We start from the raw sequence: 24,233 nt of genomic DNA on the forward strand, positions 1-24,233 counted from the left end.
TCATTCCTGCCCTCCCCAGGGCTCCCCTTTATCCCCAGCACCAGCTGCTCCCGGTGCAGCCCCTTGCCCCTCCCCATAGGACCCGCCTGCTCTGATGGGCAGCAGCAGCAAAACGTGAAAACAGAGACTGGAAAAACATCCCCAGGGTGTTCTCAAGGCACCGGCCCTGGTGCTGTGGCACGTCCCCAGGACACTGGTGGCACTGGGCACGGGCCACCTCCACGAGGCCACACACGTGTCCCACAGGGATGTTCTGCATGGGGCAGCTCATGTGAGGCAACCCAAGCGTAGGGTCCAAGGTCTCCCCTGCCTGGACATCCCTGGGGCAGCTCCACAATGAGCAACACCCTGGGTGAAGACCCAGAGCCTCAAATCCTTCTCTGACACGAAGAAGAGAAGGAGGAGGTGACACTGGGACAGCCAGGCATGGGGTGGTGTCCCTGTCCCTGCTCCAGCCATCGTCCCTGCAGAAAGAAAGAGGCAGCAAACACCCCCAGCAGAAACCAGCTGCAGTTTAATGGCTGCTCCTGGGGAAGGCGGTGGTGGGACTGGGCTCGTGGCAGCATTTTTATATTTCAGTCAAGAGCCGAGGGACAGACAGGAATTGTTACTGATCAATGAAAATGGAGCAGTCCCCACACCCCAGTGCAGAGGCACCGTGGTCCTGAGCTGGGCACAGCCCCAGCCCTGCCCCAGTGCTGTCCAGTGGCAGCAGCACTTTCTGCTCCCTACCTGATCTGTGGATAAGGACCCCACTGGGCTCCTCTGGCCAGGGCAGGTCCCTCCAGTCCTGGGGGTGTTGCTCTCTCCCCTTGCAGGAGCAGGAACTGGGGGCTGGGGAGCTCCTGGCTCTGCCTGCCTGAGGCTGCAGACCCAGACACGCTCCTGCGGGGCTCCAGAGCAGAAGCCCCAGACCTTTGGCATGACAGAGGTGCACGGCAGTGTCAGCACACGAAGAACAACACGTCCTGACCGAATGCTCCCACGGGAAATTTCCCCCCCCCCCTCCGCGCAGCACTGCTGGAAGCATTCCCCGTGTCCCTGTGATCCCCCAGGGGCCCTTCTGACAGCAAACAGCTCTGCCAGAGAGGAGGAGCCACAGCTGCGCCCGGTTTGTCACCCAGGCACGGGGACGCAGGGCGGGTGGGCGGCAGAAGGGATTCATTGAAGAGCCCCAGCTGGGGCTGAGAAGCCACCGGGGAGCTGGGAGGATGCAGAGGCTCCCGGGCACAGGCAGCGCGGGGAGGGCAGCGCTGGCCGTGCTGCCGAGGCGCTGTTCACGGGGGCGTGAGCGGCAGCGGGGACAGCCCGGGAGCGGGCCGGGGCCCGCCGGGCCGGCCTAGGCGCTGTGGAAGATGCGGACGCGCTGGGCGATGTCCTGGCGGCACAGGGGACACGAGTGCAGCCGCTCGCAGCAGCCCTGGCAGCAGCAGACGTGGCCACAGGGCAGGAAAATCATCTGGGGCTGCGGGAGAGACAAAGAGCAGACGCGGAGAGTGCTGCTGTCCCTGAACACCGCTCCCAGCATGGGGGAGCTGGGGATCACCCGCGGGGTCTCAGCGTGGGGGCAGAGCCCCGCACCCCGATCTCCGTCCCCCCTGGGTGTGCGGGGCCTGGGCTGTGCCGAGCAGGAGCGCGATGGGACACGGGGCGGGACACCAAGGGACACGGGGCGGGACACGGCGGGGGCTGAGCTGGGCTGAGCTGAGCAGCCCCGTGAGCGCTGCCCACGGCCGGAGGGGGAGCTCAGCGAGCTCCTGCCCAAGCCCGCACGGAGCCCTGTCCGTCCCTGCCCTGCCCTGCCCTGCCCTCCTCTCCCCCCATCCCCGCTGTGATGCCCAGCCCGGCTGTGCCCGGGCGCTGGCGGGATGAGCAGCCGGGCATTGCCAGGGCCGGGCAGAGCTGGGGCTGCGCTGGATCCCGCCCTCCCTCCGCTCCCTGCTTCAGCCCCGGGCGGTGCGGGTCTCACCTCCTGCTCCATGCACACAACGCACTCCGACTTCTTCTCGTCCCACTGCAGCGCTGGGGCCGTGGGGGCCGCGGGGCCCGGGGGCTCCTCCGGGGGAGCGCTGGGCTCTGGGCCCGCGGGAACCTCGCTGTCCTCTGCCCTCCGCAGCTCTGCAAGCGCAGCCAGCTGAGTGCCCTGAGCGCTGCCCATCGCCCCCCGCAGCCCTGCCTGCCCTCCTCGCACACCCGCAGGAGGTGTCTGGCCTACAGAGCTCCCTGCTCCAGGCTCAGGTACCTGCTGAGAGTAAAATGTAGCAGAAAAGAATGGGAGGTACCTGGGATGGTCGTGGCCACAGCCAGGATCTCCTGAGCCCGCCTGAGGATGGCACGCTGCAGACCAGCCTCTGTCACACCGAGCTGTGGGGCAAGAGGAGGGTGTTGGCCCCAGAGGGACAGCAGCTGATGTCCCCAAGGGGACAGTGAAAACTCCTGGGCATTGCTGGCAAGATGTGGCCATGCTGAGGAAAGCCCCTCTGCCAGGCACCAGGAATTTCTTGGTGCTATTTCTACTACAGAGAGCATCTGGAGGATGTTGGAAGATGGAGCCAGGCTGCAGCTCACCCTACAGGTCTCTGGAAGAGCCACTGGCCCACAGGGACGGGCAGAGCAGCACAGGCCCCTGTCCCTGTGGGGAGGTGACACAGCAGAGCACCAGCCAGACCTGCCAGGCACAGCCGGATTCTGAGCAGGGACAGGGACAATCCCTGCTGGTGCTGTCCCACACTGTGGCTCTGCTGTCTCCTACCTTCTCCAGGTCACTGGCACTCATGGTGCCAAGCGTTTCCAGGGATATTCGGTGGTGAGCGAAGAGTGGCAGGTACTGCTCAGCAGAGAGCTCCAGCAGCAGGGTCACCAGCTGCTGCTCCAAACCCTTCTCCTGCAAAACATGGAATGAGCTCCCAGACTGTGCCCCTGGGGCCAGGCAGCAGCAGGGCTGGGGCTGTGCTCATCCCTGGCCTGCCCTGCTCCAGCTGTGCCACACCCCAAACACACCAAAGCCTGGAAGCCCAACAGCTGGAGCAGCTCTGGCCCCAGGTGTTTTATGGGCACAGTTCAAAATGTTGAGTTTGGGAATCATTGAATACCCTGAGCAGGAAGGGACCCACCAGGATCACCCAGCCCAGCCCCTGTCCCTGCCCAGACCCCCCAACAAGCCCACCCTGGGCATCCCTGGCAGCGCTGTCCAAAGGCTCCTGGAGCTCTGGCAGCCTCGGGGCCGTGCCCATTCCCTGGGGAGCCTGGGCAGTGCCAGCACCCTCTGGGGGAAGAACCTTGCCCTGAGCTCCAGCCTGAGCTGCCCTGGCCCAGCCCCAGCCGTGCCCTGGCTCCTGTCCCTGTCCCAGAGCAGAGATGGGAGCTGCAGCCCCCAGGGCGCTCCCCTCACACATGAAACAATGCCTGTGGCAATCCATGTCTGCTGCAGCCCCTGCTTTGCCAGCTCAAGCCAATCTGCAGCACAGGCAGAGCTCAGATCTGTCTCCTTTTGCCCACCCTGAGGGGATTTCACCAGCATAAAGCTCTGGCTCAGGCCATCAGGGGCAGGAATGGACAGGAGTTCCTGCACTCAGTCGTGCTTGAAGGGGAATTTGGGGAGCCAAGCAGAGCCCTTTGGGTGCTCAGCTGGAACAAGAAGCCCTGCCTGGAAGGTACTCAAGAGTTTTCTGTTCCTGACCAGCAGTCTGGGGCTGACACAGCAGTTCCTGCTGGGAACAGCTGAAGTGTTGGCTCCACAGGGACCCGGGCAGCTCCATCCTCCGGCAGGAATGAGGGAGCTCAGAGCACCATGGGCAGCACTGGATCTGTGTGAGGGGTCTGTGACCTGCTCCCAGCCTTAGCTCAGGGGACTGTCCTCGCTCCCCCCAGAGCAAAGCAGAGCCACAGTGGGAGGAGGAACAGCAGCAGCACCTGGAGTTTCAGGGAGAGGGGCTTCTGGTTCAGCAGGCGCTGGTACTGGATCAGCCAGTAGTTCTCCTGCTTGGTTTCACTCTTTGCCTCCATTTCCAGCTGAAAAACAAACTCATTAATTTAGCAGCCCGAGGGAAAATGGCCAGAAGGGCTCAGGGATGGGTGTGCAGGGCCCAGCCAGAGCACTGTGAAACTGTCTAAGGGGATTTCTGGTTCCTGCAGGCTGGCCCCACTTTGACCCCACACAGGGCTGTGCATCTCCATGCTCCCTTTGCCCCAGGCCCTGTGGCCTGGTCTCCTGAGGCTCAGGAGAGCCTGGAGATCTTCAGGGTTGCAAGACCACAACTCCCATCCCTTGTGCTCATCCTGCTGACCACTCCCTGCCCAGCAGGGTCACTGGGGGTGATGATGGTGCCCATGCTGCACCAGGCAGTGCTGCTGTGCCCCCCAGGTTGACATTAGCATTTCCTGGGGCTAAATTGGCTTCTGGACCTGGACACAGCCCTGCTCTGCTCCCCTTCACTCCCACACTGAGCCATGGACTCTTCCTGCAGCCAACCCAAATGCTGCCTCACCCACAGCACTCCATGAGGGGCTTCATTACCAGGATTTGTTGCAGTTCTTCCTCCCTTTGCTTCTTCTCCTTGAGCAGCTGCTGCAGGAGGCAGCCGAGCGCCCGGCGCTGCTCCGTGACCACCTCCTGCAACAGGAGAGCTCTGGCAGCCACAGCCCCACACTGCTGCCACCCTCTGCTCCCAGCAAAGCCCCTGCCAGACCCACACCAGTCCCCATGCTGTGCAATCCCTGTGCCCACAGCTCAGATCCTCTCCTAGCACTGGCAGAGCAGAACCAGCTGACCCTGCCCCCTCAGCCCTGCACTCCTCTGCCAGCCCCAGCCCACCCTGGCTGCAGCAGCTCCTCCTCCCTGCAGAGGAGTTCAGCCAAAAGTATTCATGGTACCCCTCCTTAGAATCATGGACTCTTAGACTGGTTTGGGCTGGAAGGGACCTTAAAGCTCATCCAGTGCCACCCCTGCCACGGGCAGGGACACCTTCCACTGTCCCAGGCTGCTCCAAGCCCTGTCCAACTGAGAAAAGACCACCTGAAAGTAGGTCTGGAATCCTGCAGGTAAACAGGACAGGTGAAATCCCCTTGCCTTTGGGATGCTTCCTTTCCCTGGGGTCTCATCCCAAGCACACCAGGGCAAGGCCAGGTGTCCCTCCAGCCACTCCTTGGCAGTGGAGAGTTAAGTGGCTCAGGAATGTCCCATCATGTGGCATGTCTGCAGCTTTGGTCCCAGCTCACCCAGATCTGAGCAGAGGCCAGTGGTCACCAGCCACAAGGACTTCAGATGCCAGTGGACAGAGGGACAAGAATTCTGTTACACCCTGAAGTTTGGGAAAACCTTCATTGATCACAGAATCACAGACTAGTTTGGTTGGAAGGGACCTTAAAACCCATCTCGTCCCACCCCTTACCATGGGCAGGGACACCTTCCACTGTCCCAGGGGGCTGCAAGGCCTGTCCAGCCTGGGATCAGCACCTGGACCCTGCACAGGAACAAGGCCCCTGCAGAGGAACAGCTGCCCCTCCCAGGCCAGCCCCACCTCCAGGTGACCAGAGCTGCCTTGCCCTGACAGAGGCAGGAAGCATCAGCCCCACCTCCACGGAGGGAGAGGGACAACAGATGACAGGAGGAGCTGCTCCAGCCCCAGCAGGGACCCTCTGGGGGGCACAGCACCAAGGGCAGGGGGATCCAGGCAGATGCAGGCATTCAGGCCTCGTTCCTCAGCTCCTGGTGCAGAATCTGCAGGGCAGAGCCCTGTTTCCTGCACTGCCCTGCAGCTCCTGTGCTCACCAGGTCACACCTGGTCTGCCCTGCATGAACTGTGAGTGGTCCCCACCCTCTGCCCTCCAACACCACAGAGTGACACAGAGGAGCTGAGTGAGTCCAGGTAGCACAACCCAAACCTGACACCTGAAGGATCCAGGACAGGGCTGGGAGGCACTGCTGCCTGAAGCCAGCACTTACCACTGCTCTGTGGCTGCCCTGGCTGTTTGCCACTGATTTTGGGCTGACTAAACAGGTGACCTGACCTGGCACATGGCACACAGAAGAAAACAACTGATGCAAATCATCACAAAACAAAATTTAAAGCCAAGCTGCTGAAGCTAAACCTGGCATTCCTCAAATGTGTGATTGCTGATGATGTCAAAACCAAAACACAACACAATGCAAGAGGACATGCAATGCACAGCAGGCAAGTGTTTTTGGGACAGCAAACAACTGGATTGCAAAATCCTTCCCCACCCAGCACACCTGGAACTGCCCATCCCTATCAGGGCTCCTCTGTCTCTCTGCTGAGAACGCCTGGGGACGTTTAGGAGCAGCAGTGATGTCCCACATTCCCAGGACACACAGGGGTTGGTGTGTCCTGTGCAGAAGAACCTTCTGACTGAGCATAAAACCATCTGGAAAGTGCCAGGAGCAAGGGAAGCAGGTGGAGCAATTCCAGAGCAGGGAGGGTGGGGGGCAGCCCCAGAGCCCCACATACCTGCAGCATCTCTGTGTCCAGTTCTTGCCTCTTTAACTCCAGCTGTGTCAGCTGCAATAACTCTGTTTCTATTAATTTAATCTAAACAGAAGATGAAACATTTTTTACTGACATTTAAAATGGCTTTAATTTATGCTCTTTTAAAATGAGGTCTGACTGGGAAGAGCAGCACTGCAGAGCACCCAGAGGTTGGGGGGACCTGCTTGTGCCCTTTGGTGATGTGTGTGCTGAGGGTCCCTCTTCTTTTACCTGAGGAGCTGTGTCCCCCCACTCCAACTGTCTCTCTACTCTGAGCACCTTCTGCTCAAGTCTGGAACCTCACACTGCAATCAGTTTGTGCACCCAAACCTTTTGCAGCCACTCTGGAATGCAGAGCCAAGGCCCTCCCAGCAGCACAGCTCAAACCTCAGACTCCTGAACTCCAGGACAGTGCCCTGGTTTCCAGGTGCTCCAGCAATCCCAGAACTTTCAGTTCTTTCAGGTGGGGCAACTGAGACACAGAGAGGTGAAGTGAGTTGCCCAAGGTCCCACAGCAAAGCCAAGATGAGAGCCCAGCTCACCCCTCTGTCAGGCCACCAACTGTCCCCAGGCCACGCTGCTCCTGCTGACCCCAGGGCTCTGCCCCTGCAGCACGGGGTGGGAGGGGCCCAAGGGTGAAAGGTCCAGCCTTGGCATCGAGGAACAAACTCCCTTTGTTCACAGAGACAGAGGGAGCAAAAGTCAGGGCCTTCATGGTGAAGTCAGGCAATGATGGGGAGCTGCCAGACAGGTCACAGGCTTCCAGCAGAGACTGGTCACTGGGGCACTCAAAATATCCAAGCCCTCAAGTTTATCCACCAAATCCTGAACTGAGACTTTTCTTCTGTGACAGATCAGGAGAAGGAAAATTCTGGAGCACTGTGTCAGAAACCAGCAACCCTCCTTCCTGCATGCACCACTGCTGCCTTCCCACCTTCCTGCATCATCCCCTGCCACTTTCCAATCATCCTGCATCATTCACCACTACTTTCTCCACCAGCTCTTGCTCTTCCCCCCAACTACATCACTGCACCTTCTGTGGAATGGAGCTCAGAAAGGCAGGCTGAGAATGGGAAAGAAAAGGTGAATGGATGGCTTAAGGTGCAGCTCTGATGTGCTGGATGGAGATGCAGTGGGCTCATGTGGAAGCAGCAGCCTGAAGGAAATCAGAGGTGCAACTGCAGATCACCCCCGGAGCCAGTGCAGGTGACTGAAGGAGTGGCAATGCCACCACCTCCAGGAATCTAAAACCTGCTTTGACACTGCCTCCTTCAGAGCTGGGAGACTGGAATGTAACTGTCTAACTCTCTGTTCCAGAGCTCTCAGCAGCACCAGAGCTCTCCATGTCCTCAGACCCTGCTCTGTGCTCACAGCACTTTGTTCTTCCTCCCAGGGTCTCACCAAACAGCAGGATGAGCTGAGGAGCTGGTTGTTCTTTCCTCTGTTGCTGACTCACCTGGTTCCTGATCTGCCTGTGCATAAGATCCTTCTTCACCTGGAGAGCTTCAAAGGCAGTTTTCTGCATCTCAATCTGAGGACAGGCAAAATCCTGCTTAGTGAGGTGGTTGGTGCAGTTGCTGATGGGCTCAGAAGCTGCAGCCTTGCAGGGACTCAGGTACAAGTCCCTGAGTGGTGCTTGCTCTGAGCAACAATGTCCTGAAACACAGCTGAGAGCCCAACAGGTAAAGCCCACCCTGGAGACACACAGAGATATATTAATTCAAACATTCATCTGGAATGCTCTGTGTGACCTCACCTCTCCTTCTCAGCAGCACTGATTAGCCAGGCTGTGTTGCAGGGCACAGCTGCCCAGCAGTTCATAGAACAAACTTTGAAAATGCTTGTCCCAAGTGCCCCAGGAAACCTCCCAAAAGACAGGACTTCTGTCTCAAAATCCCCTCTTAATCATTGTGTCAGTTTTGCTTCCCATGGTCTGTGCTTCTGTCTTTTCTGAAAATTTGCTGTCTAGATAAAAAATAATTTTTTTTCAACCACCCAAATTAGTTTGTCAGAATAACAGATATTTCCAAAGTTTAGCATGTTAAATAAAATCACTTCTGCATGCAGCCCAGCCACTGCTGCTCCTGTGACCCTGGATCCTGCTCTCCCTCCATCCCCTATGACCAGTTTGCTCCTTTGCCTACCTGCTGCAAGATCTGACTGACAGCTTTGTTCTGATCCAGCTGCTGCCAAGCCAGGATTTGCTGGAACTTCTGATCCATCTCAGCTAGGCTGCAAGGAGATGGATGTGCCATGGAGTTAATGCTGGGTCTGGGACTCAGAGGAGAAGCAGGCAATGGGGAATGCAGGAGGAGGAATTTCTTACTGAGTGGGGGAAGAACCGTGGCACTGCACAGCTGAAGGCCACAAATTTAACACCTCCTTCCCTACACCCAAACCAAACCTGCACCACAGGCTCCTGTGGCCCTGTTGAGCAGGTCACAGACTTAAAGGCTGTTTTTGGTCAGTGCCAGACATGGCCAGATTAAAATTTTGCATCTTGTTGCAAACAGTGAGCCAGGATGCTCAGCAACACTCATGTACTACTTATGCTCACACAGCACCCTTGAGGCAGCCTGGGAGGTGAGGGGAGCAGCTCTGGGCTACAGTTTGGCACTGAAGGGACTCAAGAAACAGGAATACAACTGGTCTAACTCCATCCTCCATATTTAGCAGAATGTATAACGCAAAATAAACAGTGCAGAAAAGTGACAGTTCCCCCAAAGTGTGATTAACATGCAAATTGTGGTCATTAGAAGGTGGTTCATTTAAGGGAGTCTGACAGTTTAATTTGCACTTTCCTGTGCAGTTACAGCTGTCCTGCTGCACTCCAGCAGCTCCAGGGGTTCCTGGTGTACTTATGGGAATTACACTGCTGAAAGAAAGGGATTTCACAGCAGCACCACCCCCTGTACCTGGAGCAGGCCTGGCTGACGAGGTCCTGCCGACGAGACTCGGAGGTCATTTGGAGGAGCTTGTTCTTGTAGGTCTCAGCAAGCATCTGCTGCATGGCAGCTGGGGACAGAGGGGACAGAAGGGCTGTCAGTGCCTGCCTGGCCTGGGTGTGCAGAGCAGGACTCACCACCACTGCTGCTGCAGTCACTGCAACCAGCAGTGGCTCCTTTCTCATTGCTCTTGCTCTTCCCATTTCACTGATTCCAGAGCACACCCACCCACCCACCTGTGGTTCTTTACTGGGAAAAGAGCTGAGCAAACTCCACTCTGCCTGTGCCTGCACCTCTTCAGTGCTAAGAGAAGCCCAGTCCCTGCCTACCAACCCTGAGATCACAGAATCTCCTGGGAAGTAGGAAGGAACTCACCAGGATCAAGCTCCAGCTGTTCCCTGGCTCCTGTCCCTGTCCCAGAGCAGAGAGGAGTTGGGCTCTGCCAGTCTTGGGGGGACTTGAGGCTATTTCCTCTTCTCTTGTCCCTTCTTCCCTGGGAGCAGAGCCTGACCCCCATTTGGACACACCCTTGTTTCAGGGAGTTGTAGAGAGTAAGAAAATCCTCCCAGAGCCTCTTCTTCTCCAGGCTGAGCCCCCTCAGCTGCTCCTGGTGCCCCTTCACCTCATCTCCCCAAAGACCTGTCTGGACTCACAGGCCACTTCCCTCCTGCGCAGCTGCTCCGTCTCCTCCTGGGTTATTGCCATCAGCTGTTCCATCCTGATTCTGCCAACAAACAACAATTCAGCCACTCCTTCAGAAGATTCCTTTTCCTCTACCCACCCAGCTCAATCTCAAGGCTGGGCAGGTTCACCCTGCTCAGGAAAGCTGGGCTTATCAGAGGCACCAAAGCCTTGGTGATTTTTTGGTGAAGAACCTGTAAGTTTTATGGGAGACAACATTTGCTCAAAACCACGGAGATGGTGGCTTTAGGCAGGGAAGTTGATTTTTCTGAGAGACAGAACATCAACACAACGTGCACATGCTCTCCCCAAACAGTGCCAGACCCTTCCCTGCCTTTCCTTTCTGCTGAGGCTGGATGAGCCCTACACAGCTGGCCCAAGTGAGCAGTGCCACTGCAGGCAGCAGCCTGGCCTCCCTCCCCACCACCCCTGTCCTTGTTCCAGCACATTCCCCCCACCATTTACCAGGTCAGGAGCTGGTGTGGCTGGGGAACAGTCTGACAAATAACTGGATGATGTTCATCCAGTTCACTGGCCACAGCACAGCTGGCTGAAGGGAGGGAGCAGCTCACAGGCAGGGCAGAGCTGGGGACAGTCACTTTTGGTGGCAGTTAGCTCAGAATGTTGGCTGAATGGCAGATTTGCTTCCCGCCTACTCCTCCCAGCCTGAACACCCTTTGCTTGCCAGCAGATGGAGGATCTCTGCTGGTCCTTCATATTGGAATAAAGAATTTTGTTTCCAAACTCATTATTTAGGCCCATTCAAAGATGAAAAAGAGGTAAAATCACCCTGTGAGTGGGTGTGCCAGACTGGGTAAGACCAGGCACACTGAGTCCAGTGTCTTGCCTCCAACAGTGACCACAACCAGCTTCAGGTATGAGATGACCTTCACCTGACTTAGGGTATTCAGACTGTGACTCTGAAAGGAAGCTCCCAGGCCTCTTCCCAGCTTCTTACCCCTTTTCCAGACAAGTTTGTTACAGAGGCTCACCTCTCATTCTCCAAGGACTTCAAAATGTCTGAACTTCGTTTTTGCCTAAAAAAAAAAAAAAGGATAAAAGAAAAGGTTTTCATCAAGCTGAGTAGAACATCCTGGTCCCCCAGAGGGCAGAATCACAGAGTCACCGAATCCTGACTTGGAAGGGACCCAAAAGCTTTACCCAGCTCCAGGCCTTGCACAGGACAACCCCAACAATCCCCCCGTGTGCCTGAGAGAAAACAACTTTGCTGTCATGCACAGCAGAGCACTTTCAGCAGGCTGGGCACCTCCCAACAGCAGTACCTCACATGGAGACCCAGCAGACACAGGCAGGGGCACCTTAACACCTCAAATTTGCACCTTCCATGAGAATTCAAATTTCTTCCATAGCACTGCAAAATCCCAACCTCACACATCTGTGAAACAGTTTTTATAAGATGCAAATTCCATGTGCTTTAAATGGGTCTTTGGCAGTCCAGGAGCGAAGGCAGCTCCTCCAGACTTTGATCCTGACCAGGTCTGAAACACTCAGGGGTGAAATGAACTGCTCAAAACAACATGACAAAAAAAAAAAAATCAGAGCAAAACCCCCTGGGACCCCACCTCTGGTTGTCCTCCAGCAGCTTCTGGATCCGGCTGGCAATGCTCTGCTCTGTGTCCTTCAGCTGCTGCAGCAGCTTCAGCCTCTCCTCCTCCAAACAGCGCTGGTGCTTCGACAGACCCTGCTCCAGCCTCTGCTGCTCCTGCCCAGAGCAGGGAAACCAGGAGAAGGTGGTGGGTTTGGGGAAGGCAGTGGGCCCTGGAAGGGCCTGCCCAGCACACCCACCTCTCTCACTGTCTGCAGGATCTCATCCTTGTGGCTGTTGAGCTGCTGCACCAGCAGGGCCTGTTCTCGCTGCCCCACGTTCAGGCGCCGCTCAAATTCCAGCTTCTCCTGCGTTTTTCTTTCCTGAGAGGAATCAGAAGAAAGACGAATGAGAGGAATCTCCTTCCCCAGCAAGAACATATTCTAGCAAAAAGGTAAAGCAAGGGACAGGAGACCCTTGCAGAGAAGAAGGGAAGCTAAATGGCAAACAGGAGGCTTGTCTAGGGGAGGGGAATGTTCTCTCCTCAGGAACCCAAAAATGGGAAGCAGAAGCTGCTGCTCTCTTCATAACAATCTCCAAACTCTTTCATGTTATGGAGCTGAATTCTCTGGGCATTGACTGATACCAAACCAGCCAATACAAACACATGCAGGGAAGCCCAAAATGCAGGTTGTGTTCAGCTCCACGTGGCACAGGACTCCCTTGTCTGAAGGAAGCAGCCAGCTCTGAGCAGCTGGAGCCAAAGGCAAAAGGGGAACTGCAAGGAGCTTCTGGCTGTTTCAAAGTGAGCCTTGCACAGGGGAAGAGACAGAGACCTGGGAAACAAAAAGAACAAACTAAAAGTGTAGCCAGGTAAGGGGTATGAGAAACAAAATAAAAAGATGGAAAACAAAAACCAGAAGCAGACCCATGCTGCAGACAAAGCAGTTGCAGGAGTTGATCCTTACCTTCCTCTTCTCATAATCCAAGAATTTGTTCTGAAAAGTAACATCAAGAGACATTTATTCCCAGAAGTACTTTTTTGTAGATATTATTAGTCCACATTACAGCCTCCCCTAACTGTGAGTGAAGACATCAACAAAAAGCACAGGAACACAAGCCCCAAGTCCAGTCACTCAGGCTTCTCCAGGGGCAAAGGCATTGACTCTGCACTTGCCAAAGAGCACAGGAATTAGCACAGCTACCACAATTATTGGCCCAGCCTCCCCTTTCCCAGGTAGGGCTGAACATGTCCAGCACTTGGCTTGGAAACACAAGGTTCTTCTGCAGTTTGCTGTCCCCCCAAAAACACACTGCACACTCCATGTCCCCCTGTCACTCCTGTCCCTTGGCTCCATCACTGCTTTCAAGGATGGAGACAGTTCTTTGGGATGTGTCTTCCAGGAGTAAGCATGGTGACACCAGCCCCAGCTGAGGAAGGAGATGAGCCACCCTTGCACACACTGTGCCTGGCTGCTCCCTCCATCTCAAAAGACACAACTCGTGGAGGGGAAGGTGATGAGGGATGATGAGCCAAGTGCTGTGAGATGCTTTGGTGGAGCACAGAGACAAATCCCAAACCCCCTGGTGCAGGGGAGCCTCACCTGCCACTCACTCTCCTCCTCCAGGTACTTCTCCACTGTCCTGTCCACCCCATCCACTGAAGTTCCTCCTCCATCGCTCTCCAGCGTGGGCAGCAGGTACTGTGAGGGAGGGTAGTACGCAATTCCACACTCTGCAAGGCACCAGACACAAAATAAGAACATTTGAGGCTCAGAGATCTCCTTGGCACCATGGCTGTGAGCTGGCTGCTGTGTGGGACTGCTTCCAGCTGTGCCCCCTCTGCCCACACCCCAAGGAGTGCCTGGCAGGGCTCCTCCAGCTGAGGCAGGATGGACAAGGAGCTCTGGGAGGAAGGTGGGGCCACTCCAGCCCCACCAGGACAAGGATCTGCTCAGACAGAAACACATCCTGCACACAGGTGCAGGCTTGGTGACTTCTGCAGGGCTGCTGATGTTACTGCCCAGACTATAATAAGTTCTGACTGTCCTGTTTTTTCAGGAAATATCCCAATGTCTGGCAAGGCACTTCCCCTGCATAAAACCTCCACCAGAACTCCCTGTGTGTATTAAACACAGTGTCTACAAACTCCCAGTATATTATCTGTGAGTTTGAGTTCTCCATCTGTTTTCATGATTCTCCAAACAACCTGCAGGGCCCAGGTCCTTCCTCAGAGAAAATGAGGGCAGCAGGAACCTTGAGTGACTCCTGAGTCTCTCTCCTTGTCCCAAGGCAGTGACAGCTGGACAATGCCTAATCCTCCCATAGGAGGAAATCCAAATAACCTCAGGAGGTGCACTGACCTCTCATGGCCACTGAGAAAACCTGACCCAGCCACTCTGATTTTTAACAAACCACTCTGCATTCCAGTGTGGCAGGGCTCAGGGAAGGACTCGGTGTGTGCTGTTTGCCAACAAAGACAGGTAACCAGGTGTGCAGGGCCACCAACCACCCCAAGCAGGGCCCACACCATGTCTGTCCTTCAGAAATGCCATCTCTGGGCACACCCCAGTGCTCCTGGCTTACCTTTGCAGAGGAAGTGCTGGATGGCCTCTGTACCTGCACTGCAGATGTCAGGGGGTGGGTAGGTCATGGCAGAGGCATCCAGGGTCAGCGTCTCCAAAACAGAACAAATAGAGCTCCAGGTTATTCTGAGTCCAGCTGCAGTTCTCCTTGCAGCTCCCCAAAATCTTACTTCATATTACCCTAAATCCTAACACAAACGTGAGGCTGTATTGAATCTCTACTGGGTGTCTGGCACCTTTCAGAGATAACTCCACTGTCTGTTATTTGGAAGTTTCTGAGCCGGCCATTCACTGAACATTCCCCTCATGCAGGCACTGGCACTTCTTGTTTAGGTACCAGAGATCAGAGCACTTCTCAGTTACAGACATTCCCTATTCCATGTCAGGAGTTCAGCATGGAAATGGGGGTGATACCAGGGCATGGAGAGGAGTCCCATAAAGAATGAGGGGAAGAGCCACTTGTTCTGTCCTGCTGTGGCCACGAATGGACCCAATGCTGCCTTGTGTAGGGAAGGGCAGAGCAGGAAGGCCTAGAAAGGAACCACTTTGCACAGGGGCAAAGCTGCACAGATGCCTCAGCTCAGGCTGTCCTCATGAGAAGTGAGGCTGTCCTTCATGAGAAGCAGAATGTTGTGTGTGAGATAGGAGAGCATTTATTCACACCTTCCTGCTGGTGTCTGAGCCAGCCCTGTTGCCTCACACTTGCACCATTTAGTACTGACAGGTTTGGCAGCCAGAAGGCAACATATCCATAAAAATCTTGCTGCTTTTCCCATTCTGAATGTGCACTTCAGAGAGCCATAAACACATGAAAGCTGATAACAAGTTGGAGATCTGCCAGGATGACAAAAGCATGGTTTGTACTCTTAAAGACAGCCCTGGCAGGTAAAATCCAGGGGTTCACTCTCTGGGGATCACTTTTGTCATGATTAAATGAAAAAATGATCAGAATTAAATGGCAAAATTATCAGATTAAATGGTAAAAATGATCAGAAAAGACCAGAGCAAGTACATAAAAGTCATTGTGGACAGTGTCAACAGCCCTATTACAATCCTCTGCAGCGCATCCTGCCCAGACCCTACACAAATCATTCCCCTTGTGGGCTGGATTTATTCCCAGCTGAGGAAGCAGCTGGAAGGGCTGGCCCAGGGCTGGGTACCTGCAGGCTGCGGGCGTGGGCCAGCACCCGGGGCAGCTCCTGCAGCTCGTTCCCACTGACATCCAGAGCCCGCAGGCTCCGCAGGCCGCTCACGCTCCCGGGCAGCGCCCTCAGCTTGTTCCCTGCAGGGACAGAAAGGTAGAAACCATGGAACTACAGAAGTCACAGAATGACTGGGTTGGAAGAGACCTTCAAGACCATCGAGTCCAACCCAGCCCCAACCCCTCAACTAAACCCTGGCACCCAGTGCCACATCCAGCCTTTGTTAAACACACCCAGGGATGGGGACTCCACCACCTCCCTGGGCAGCCATTCCAGAACTTTATCACTCTTTCTGTAAAAAAACTTTTTGCTAACATCCAACATGTATTTCCCTTGGCCCAGCTTGAGACTGTGTGCTCTGGTTCTGTCAGTGCTGCCTGGAGAAAGAGCCCAGCCCCAGCTGAGCACAGGCACCTTTCAGGAGCTGTGCAGAGTGATGAGGGCACCCCTGGGTCTCCTTTTCCAACCTTCCCAAACCAGGAGCCAGCAAGCTCATCTGTTCCAACATCACTCCATAACCACACATACGGCTCATTTCCACAGGGATGGGGCTGTGCCAGGTCACACAGGGACCCACAGGATGGCACTGCCCACCAAGGGCAATTTGGGATCCAGATCTTCTCAGCTGAGGTCACTGCTGCAGGCTGGATCTGTGCTCTTTATCAGGAGAATATTTGTAACATTCTTCCCTTGGCCTAAGTCCCAAGGATGGGAGGAAGAGGACTGAGTGTGAGATTGCACACCCTAGGCTCAGAGCCCAGGTGCTGCAGACAGACAGACAATGACCTGAGCTGCCCTTCCAAGCTCCTCACCCTCCATTGCCTTCCCTGTTTCAGTAACAGCTCCATGTAACTAAATCTCCTCCCAGATTTATGGCATTGCATAGCTGGAGAATGTCCAGGAGTCTGGAAAAGAGGTGTGCTTGTTCTGTGAAAACCTGTGGGGATACACAGGCTCACAGGAGCCAGCTCTGGGTCTTGGGGGACTCAACTATAATTCAGTTTATCTGGCTGAGTGCTCTGCTTGCTTTATGGAGGCTGAGGTTTGAGGCTGACACATTTTCTGCTTAGATCATTTCTCCTGCCTTGCCAACTATTTAGATTCAAACCTTCCTTGTGTTCTTCCCCAGCATTCAGAGTGTAAACCATATGGTGCTTGTCTTGATTGAAAGGAATAATTGCTAATGCAGCTCACCATGACCAGATAATAAATGTGCTTTGCCCAGAGCAATCCCATTCCATACCTTTCACATTGAGAACCTGGAGCTGTGCAAGGTCTCCTATAGATTGTGGAAGGCTTTTTAAAAGATTCCTTTCAAGGTTTAGGACCTAAGGTATTAACAGAAAAGATATTCAAAATATTCATCCAAGTCTCATGTCTTCTACACATCTGTGCTGCTGGGACTTTCAGGACAACTGGTTGTCCAAGGATACTGGTTGTAGACAGCACTTTCAGGGTTAAAAAAGTGTATTTTACACCAGCCCTGGATAAAGGGTGTGCCAAGCTACCAGGGCAGTGAGAAACTCTGATCACCACCAACATCTGGTGCTGGATCCAGATGCAGGAACTGGGAATTGGAGTGTCCAGGGCAGCCCTCCCCAACTCCAGCTCTCACCTAAAGCTGTCCCCTGAGCAGAGAGACCCTGAGTGTGCCCTTAGACACTGCTCTGGGTTCTCAACATAACCACCCCAGGGAGAACAGCAAAACCTGAATGTCTGGGGAGATCAGCAGGACTCTGCTTGCTCAGAGCATCTGCATGGCTATGGGAGCCACTTGGGCAGCACCAAGCTGGAGAACATAACCAAGCCTGGCTTTTCCTGCTCTTCTCCTGTTCCTTTCCTCCTTTTTTCCATGCCCTGTACAGACACCTGGAATACAGCTTCAAATCTTTTACCTGAAGAGCTGTCAGCTGACCAATATCAGCAGGAAGTGATGCCAGCTGGTTGTCATGCAGATCCAGAACCTGGAAAAGCAGATGATGTCACCAAACAAGGTTGGGAACAAAAGCCCTGAATTATCTCACAACGAAAATTACTTTGCTTCCAATGGGACTTTGAAAAGCAGCTCAATTTTTCCAGGGGACATGGGTACTTAATTCTTGGAGGTCTTTTGGAAACTCAGGCATCAGTAACAAACAAGAGACAAGGGAGAGCAGTGACACTGAGGGAGCTGTCCCACAAAACTGGAGGAGCCAACTGGATAAATCATCCCCTTGGAACTAGGATGGCAGAAGGAATTTCTGCAGGATCAGTGAGCTGAACTGCTCTTTGGAAGCTGAACTATTCCAACAGCAGTGCAGGGAGAGGGTGGGACTAGACCTGGAGACCTCCCTCCCTCCATGTGGAGCTGCTGAAATGACTCTGCCTCTTGGGAATCCCAGCACGAGGGTGATATAGCCCTGTACACCCATCACCAGTTTCCTTCCCATTCCTGTGACCCTCCAGAGCAGGGGAGAAATGGATCTACCCCACAACACACCCAGCTCTGCCTGACCACCACCACCAGTGAGGCTGCTGAGGGGGAAACTGTGGGATTCTGAAGGGGATAAATGAGTGTGGGACTGATGGTGATGTGACACAAACCACTCAGTGACTGCTGTCTGCCAGCCTGGGAGCTGAACCCAGAAAAGGCAGGTATCACACTTGGTATTGATTCCTGGCAAAGCCAGCCAGCCAGAAGGGATTTACTTGGGCTGGTGTGTTTTAGTGCAGTTCAAATCCAAGGAAAATAGGCTGCAGTTGAACTGTTAAGAATCACAATTACCTTCACAGTTATGAGACTCAGGAGGCTGCAGGACTTTGGAACTAAGGATGTCAGATTATTGGTATGAATAATCAGCACCTGGGGAGGAAAAACCCCATGGTCACATAAACACAAGAGACACCAGAACAAGCACTTTTGTTGGGATTGAACTGGGGAGGCTGTATAAGAGCTCAGTATCTTATCCAGTATCATATAAAACATTGCAGTAGGAAATGGAGTGTCAGAGAAGATCAAACATTTTACATGAGATCTAAACCAGAGCCCAGTTCCTCACCTGAGAAATACCCTTAGATGGGCTAAGACAGGAACAACCACCTGTTCCTTCCAGGCAGAAGTTAACTTTAAAAAACACAGACAGGATTATTCTGACTCAAACTGGTCTCTATGTGGTATCACACAGGTGGGCAAATTCCTGACAAGAAAATTCCTTCTGGACTACCATAAAACAACCACACACAGTCATATGAAAAATGACAACTATAGTTAAGCATATTAATAGAATTATTTAATAATTTCTGATTCCAACATTACCTTTTTTTGCAAGACCTTGCAAGTTGCAAAGGCCCCATAAGGAACCTGAAAACAATAAAAAATAGTCATGTCAGACTTATCTTTTAAGCAGTTCTACACTGTCCACCTGTAAAGTGTGAACAGCTTGAGTGAAAATAAAAGTGATACTTAAAATCACTGCCCTCTGATTTGGGCCCAGTACATCCCAGGAAGCTTCCATTTAAACAGCTTCCAGTGGCTCCCCATGACACAACAGTGCCACAGAACAGGCTGAGGCTTAGGCAGGAGTTCAAGCCTTGTGTGATTTAATACTCATTGTGCAGATGAGCTCAGGCAAAGGTTCAGCTTTCTCATCACAGAAATGCATTCTGTGGTTTGGCAACCTCACGACCACACTGCAGTGTGCTGAGAGAGAGTGAGCACCAGGCAGGACAGAGTGTCCCTGATGTGCCAGGGGAGGGACAGGCACACCAAGAAGATGCCAGTTCAGTCCCTGCCAGACACAGCTGGGCACTGTGACCTTCCCTGCAGCACAGAACCAGCAGCAGCCAGACTCCTGTCCATGGTTAATTGTAAAGCCAAAATGATGTCTCACTCCATTTATTGAAACAGCAATGAAAATGAAACAGCAAGACAGTTTTATGGTCCAAAAGGAGCTGGTAGGCATCCCAGATCAGCTGTGGCCCTGAGTGGAACTGGCTGGGTGGATTCTCTGTCTGCCACCCTGCCACACCCAGGCTGTCCCACACAGCCTGCAAACCCACACAGAGCTGCTGTTGGCTCCTGAGCTTGGAACAAAACATCCCAAAGTCTCAGCAGAGCCATTTCACACTGCACAGCAGGCACCTCTCTTCTCCAGGATGGTGTCAAATCTCCACACTTTGCTTGGCAAGGGCATCCTGTATTCAGGACCAACATTTTGGAAGCATGAGACAAGGAATAAAAATTAAAAGTGAGATAGAAATGGGTTTCTGCCTGAGGCTGGCCTGGCTGCCAGCAGGAAAAGCTGTGTCTGGGTGCCTGGCACTCTGTCACTGCCTGCCCACACACCAGCAGACAGATTGTTTCTCATTTAGCTGGTTGCTATAAAAGAAGCCAAGCTGGGAGTGAGACTTCCATCCTTACCCAGCAACTTGGAAACAGGACTGGGATTTTCACCTACACACAAAAACAAGCATGGGTGGCAGACTGTGTAGCTCTAAGATTAGAAATACTCAGCCTTTGGCAAACCAGTTCCCTCAGGACCAGCAAAATTAAGCCATGAGGTCCCAAACTAGGGTCAAACAAGGTACTGGTGGAGGGTATGAAACCACTCTGCCCTTCTAAAGGATTCCAGGACAGAAACGGTGTTGAAGAATGAGACAGAACAGGCAAACTCCCACCAAAAAAAACAGGGAAGAAGCCCCCAGCTGAAAGCCAGAGCTCAAGAGATAGAGGAAAAGGTGGACCAGCATAAATTTCTGTCTCAAGGCTCACAGGCATGAGAATAAATCTGACAGTTGGTACCAAGAAGCAGACAGAGAATCAGAGCTGTGAGTGAAGACTGGAAGTTGGAGAGGACATACCTCTGAGAGCTCACATCTGGATATGTCAAGGGTGTCATCAGCACCAGCTTCTTTTGCCTGCAGAGGGAACAAATACATCCAGAGAATCAGACCATGCAGAAATACAGCACCTCTTGCTATATTCCAGAGAGCCCCAGAGACTTTGTGGACTGCCCATCCCTGGCAGTGTCCAAGGTCAGGCTGGACAGGGCTTGGAGCAGCCTGGGACAGGGAAAGGTGTCCCTGCCATGGCACGGGTGACACTGGATGGGCTTTAAGGTCCCTTCCATCCAAACCAGCCTGGGATTCTGTGGTTCTGTTCCAAAGTATTTTCCATGTTCAAATCAAGTCCATGCAATGCTGCTGCTAACAGCAATGGACCTGGACAGACACCACTCACCCATGTCCCCAAAGCCACTTCTACACACCTCTGGGTCACTGCCAGGGATGGTGACACCACCACTGTCCTGGGTATTCTGTTGAAATGTCTGACAATGATTTTCAAGGAAAAAAAGTCCCAATATCCAACCTGATCCTCCCCAGGCACAGAGGACAGAAATTACCCTGGCAGTGCTTACCAGGCACATTTGGTACTCGAGGCGCTTCCGAGCATCGTCGCTGGGTTTCTTCTTCCTGGAGAAGAGAGGCATCTTCAGTCCTGACCCTGCCTCTGTCCAGGGCACAGATGGTCACTGCAGAGAGAGGCTGAGGGATCCTGGGGTCTGTGTTTGCTGGGGAGCCTTGGCTGCAGAACTGGAAGCTAAGTTGAGGGAAAAATTAAAAAGAAAATAATTGTGTTAGTAATGAAAAAAAAATAAAAAAAAAGTATTCGTTTAGCTGTATCCTACAGGCAGTTCCAGCACAGGGAAGTACAAACATGAGGCACTCAAGCCCTGCTGTGGTCTGAGAAGGGTTGGTTGTCTGGGATAGGCACAAAGAAAGGCTGCTGAGGGATCAGAGAAATGCAGGGTCCACTCCAGGAATTAAAAATTAAAAAGCTGTATCAAGAAATCAAGTACCAGGGATAAAACCCAAACTGTTGAAACTCAAAGTCAATTCTGGCACAATAACAAAGAACTGAGAGCAAGGATTCCAGCTGGTTCAGGTGTGAGGGAGGAGAAGTTGAACCTGAGAGAGGAAAGGTTGGCTGAAGGAAAAAACCAAAAGGTGGAATGAGGAGTGCAGGTGGCTGAAGGGAACAGACACCAGGCAGCTCTGGGACAGGGCTCTGACCCAGCAGGGGAGGAAAAAGAGCTGTTGGCAGATTTTGAGGGAAAGGCAGAAAGCTGTGGCTGGACAAGGAATGGAGAGAGCAGCTGCTAATGAGGTGGTTCCAGTGGGGTGCAGGAAAAGAGATGGGGCCAGCGGAGCAACGGCATCAAGGAGAAAAAGGGATTTATTGTGGCTGCATAGGACCAGGGGGCACAAAGGAGCAAAGCAGAAAGAGCCTGAGCTGGGGCTGCAGCTCACAGGGGCACCCAGAGGGACCTGGCTGGGAGGTAAGGCTGGGAGCTAGAGAAGAGCAGGAGGGCAACAGCGAGCCCCAGACAGGGAGAAACATTCTAAACACTTGCAGTGAGTTTTTTAAACACTGCTTAAAATTCCTAAGCAATTAAAAATCAGCACAAAAGAGGCACTGCTTCACCAGTGGAGCAGTAACTGGCACAGCTACACTTAACTCAGGGCTCAGTGGAGCTCAGGTGTTGACATAAAATGCTGGTTCTCTGCCAGCTCTGTGTCTGCAAACTGGCCCCAAAGGCTCCTGAGGAGCAGGCACTCACAGGATCCAGCCAGGAGAGCTCCCTGAGCAGGGAGAGCTCTGCCAAAATCTCTGTAAAATCTTTACAGAGATACATCCTCACTGTAAAGGTAAAATAATTCAGTAAAATTCATCCCTCTTCCTTTCACTGCAGGAACAAGGAGGCAGAGACATCCTGGGTCACTGTCCTGCTGTCACAGCACTCACTGGGACAGGCCATGGGCCACAGCAGGAGCTGGCTCCAAACTCATCTCCAGCAGTTCCATGGCTCCTTCCCTGCCATCCCAATTTCTGCCTCTTTAACCTGTTCAGATGACTGAAGTGCTGCTCAGAGCCAGCTCCCAGGGGAACTCCAGGACTGAGCAAGAAGGGAAGCTGGCTGTCAGGGAAATGCAGGGCAGAATCAAGGGCAAGACATCAGAGGCACAAACAAAAGGAGATTTCAAGATAGGAGGTGGAAGCAAAGGTGCCTGCAACGAGATATCCTTGAATTGGTGACCATGTAAAACTCTGCTGAGCATTTCTGCATGCCCTTGTCCCACCTCACCCTTCCCTATTCCAGGGATTCATTGGTCATGGAGACAGTGGGAAATCATCAGTTTTCACCCAAGAAAATGGATAAAGACAAGAAGGGCAGACAGTGAACAGGAAAAGAATCATATCAGGGGTCACAAGATGAAGGATCAGAGATTTGGTAAATGGATTGAACAGCTTTCAAAAGTGGAAATTTGCTTGAGTGAAGACACATCAAACTCAGCAGCCAGGAGTGGAAAAGGCCCTTGGCATGTGACCATTACAAGATGTAATTTGTATTTATTAAATTACTGAAAGAACTGCTTGTAAGTGCCCAGGCCAGCACCCACCCTGCAGGCAGTGAGCACCCAGGGACACCAAATCCTGATCCCCCTGCTCCCTGCAGGAATCAGCTCCAGGAGGAGCAGCCACACTCTTGGGAAGGGCACAGAATGTTTTCTGGGTGTTTCCCAATCTGCAGCTGTTGGGGTGATGACAGCAAAATAAAACCAAGCACTTCATTTTACAACAGCTGTAATTCAAACACAGCAACACAGCTCTGGAAAATGCTCCAGTTTTCAAAAACTTCTGGACACCATAAATCCATGTGGGCACTGTAACGAGACAAGGTAAGGGTGTGGAAAGAAGAGATGTTTTATTTAGTCTGGGAAAACACACTCAGGAGCACAGTGAGGCAGCAGTGAGCCAGGGCCGGGATCTGGGTGGGCTCCTGCAGGTGCTGCCTGGCCCTGGGGGACAGAGGTGTCACCAGCCTGGCACAGGCTGCTCTGGCTGTCTGACAGGCTGTCAGCACCAGCCCTGCAGGCACCGACAGGCCCAGAGGAGGCAGCAGCTGAACTGCAGCTCTGGAACTCGCTGTCCTGCATGGTTTGCCCTCTGTGCTGGAGCTGCCACCCCTGACACAGCCTGAGCCTGCCCTGGAACAAATCTCCCCGCATCTTCACCAGTCCAGCTCTGCCTCTCAGTCCTTCCTTTCCTTCACCATCACTATTCTTCTCTTCTTCTCTCTGCGGGTCCCCCTCCCAGGGTCACACAGCTTCCAAGCTCCTCGTCTTCTTTACCCTTCCCTCATCCAGAACAGCGCCGTTCTGTGCCCGAGGGCCCAGACTCTCGGAAGGATGCAGGACTGAGTCGACCCTGCCGGGATTTTGGCTCGCAGCCCTCGGGCACCGGCCCGACACCTGGGGAGAGCAGCGATAGTGAGCGAGGGCAGCGCCTGCTCTGCGGCGGACACCGCGCAGCTCCGGGCACCGCCTGCTCCGGAGCCCTTCCGAGGAGCACCCCCGAGGCGCGGTGCCCGGTGCCGGCCCGGCGCAGCGCCAGTGTCCCACAGCGAGTCCCCCCAGCCCAGCCCCGCTCACCGCTCGGTGCCGCCATCGCTGCCTCACCCCGGGTAACGTGACCAGCGGCACCAGCGAGCGGCGCGGCCGGAGCGCCCCGCCCCGCCTGCCGCTCTGCCCGCCGCGCCCCCTGGCGGCCGGAGGACCACCCAGCCCGGCCGCGGGACTCCGGAATTGTCCGGGCCGAGAACGACCCCCGGCATCACCGAGTCCAGCCCGGGACTGATCCCCGCCTCGTCCCCAGCGCAGAGCGCTGAGCGCCACGGCCAGGCCTTCCTTGGACACCTCCGGGAATGGGGACTCCACCGGTGCCCTGGGCAACCCCTGCCAGTGCCTCA

General features: G+C 54.0%; 1 protein-coding gene across 3 annotated transcripts; it reads right to left on the bottom strand.

The window, feature by feature from the left end:
- Window positions 1–496: 496 nt before the first annotated feature.
- Window positions 497–24,233, bottom strand: LRSAM1 (leucine rich repeat and sterile alpha motif containing 1). Of its 3 annotated transcripts, XM_041475159.1 has the most exons (26): window positions 23,917–24,228; window positions 22,885–23,736; window positions 20,841–21,022; window positions 20,284–20,340; window positions 18,740–18,784; window positions 18,209–18,286; window positions 17,340–17,408; window positions 16,688–16,772; window positions 15,403–15,524; window positions 14,244–14,334; window positions 13,262–13,392; window positions 12,626–12,655; window positions 11,918–12,040; window positions 11,695–11,834; window positions 11,104–11,148; window positions 10,084–10,154; window positions 9,401–9,500; window positions 8,630–8,717; window positions 7,942–8,016; window positions 6,468–6,548; window positions 4,517–4,612; window positions 3,913–4,011; window positions 2,753–2,884; window positions 2,283–2,364; window positions 1,970–2,118; window positions 497–1,465 (listed from the first exon to the last, which is right to left on the bottom strand). In XM_041475159.1, the coding sequence occupies exons 3-26, from the start codon at window positions 20,910–20,912 to the stop codon at window positions 1,340–1,342; spliced, it is 2,187 nt and encodes a 728-aa protein (XP_041331093.1). In that variant the 5' UTR covers window positions 20,913–21,022; window positions 22,885–23,736; window positions 23,917–24,228; the 3' UTR covers window positions 497–1,339. The 3 variants fall into 3 exon arrangements, with proteins under 3 accessions (XP_041331093.1, XP_041331094.1, XP_041331095.1); XM_041475160.1 differs by lacking the exon at window positions 22,885–23,736 and having other exon boundaries at window positions 23,917–24,233; XM_041475161.1 differs by lacking the exon at window positions 23,917–24,228 and having other exon boundaries at window positions 22,885–23,902.

This window comes from Pyrgilauda ruficollis, unplaced genomic scaffold (genome assembly GCF_017590135.1).
Source record: "Pyrgilauda ruficollis isolate IOZ18807 unplaced genomic scaffold, ASM1759013v1 scaffold34, whole genome shotgun sequence".
Taxonomy (NCBI): domain Eukaryota; kingdom Metazoa; phylum Chordata; class Aves; order Passeriformes; family Passeridae; genus Pyrgilauda; species Pyrgilauda ruficollis.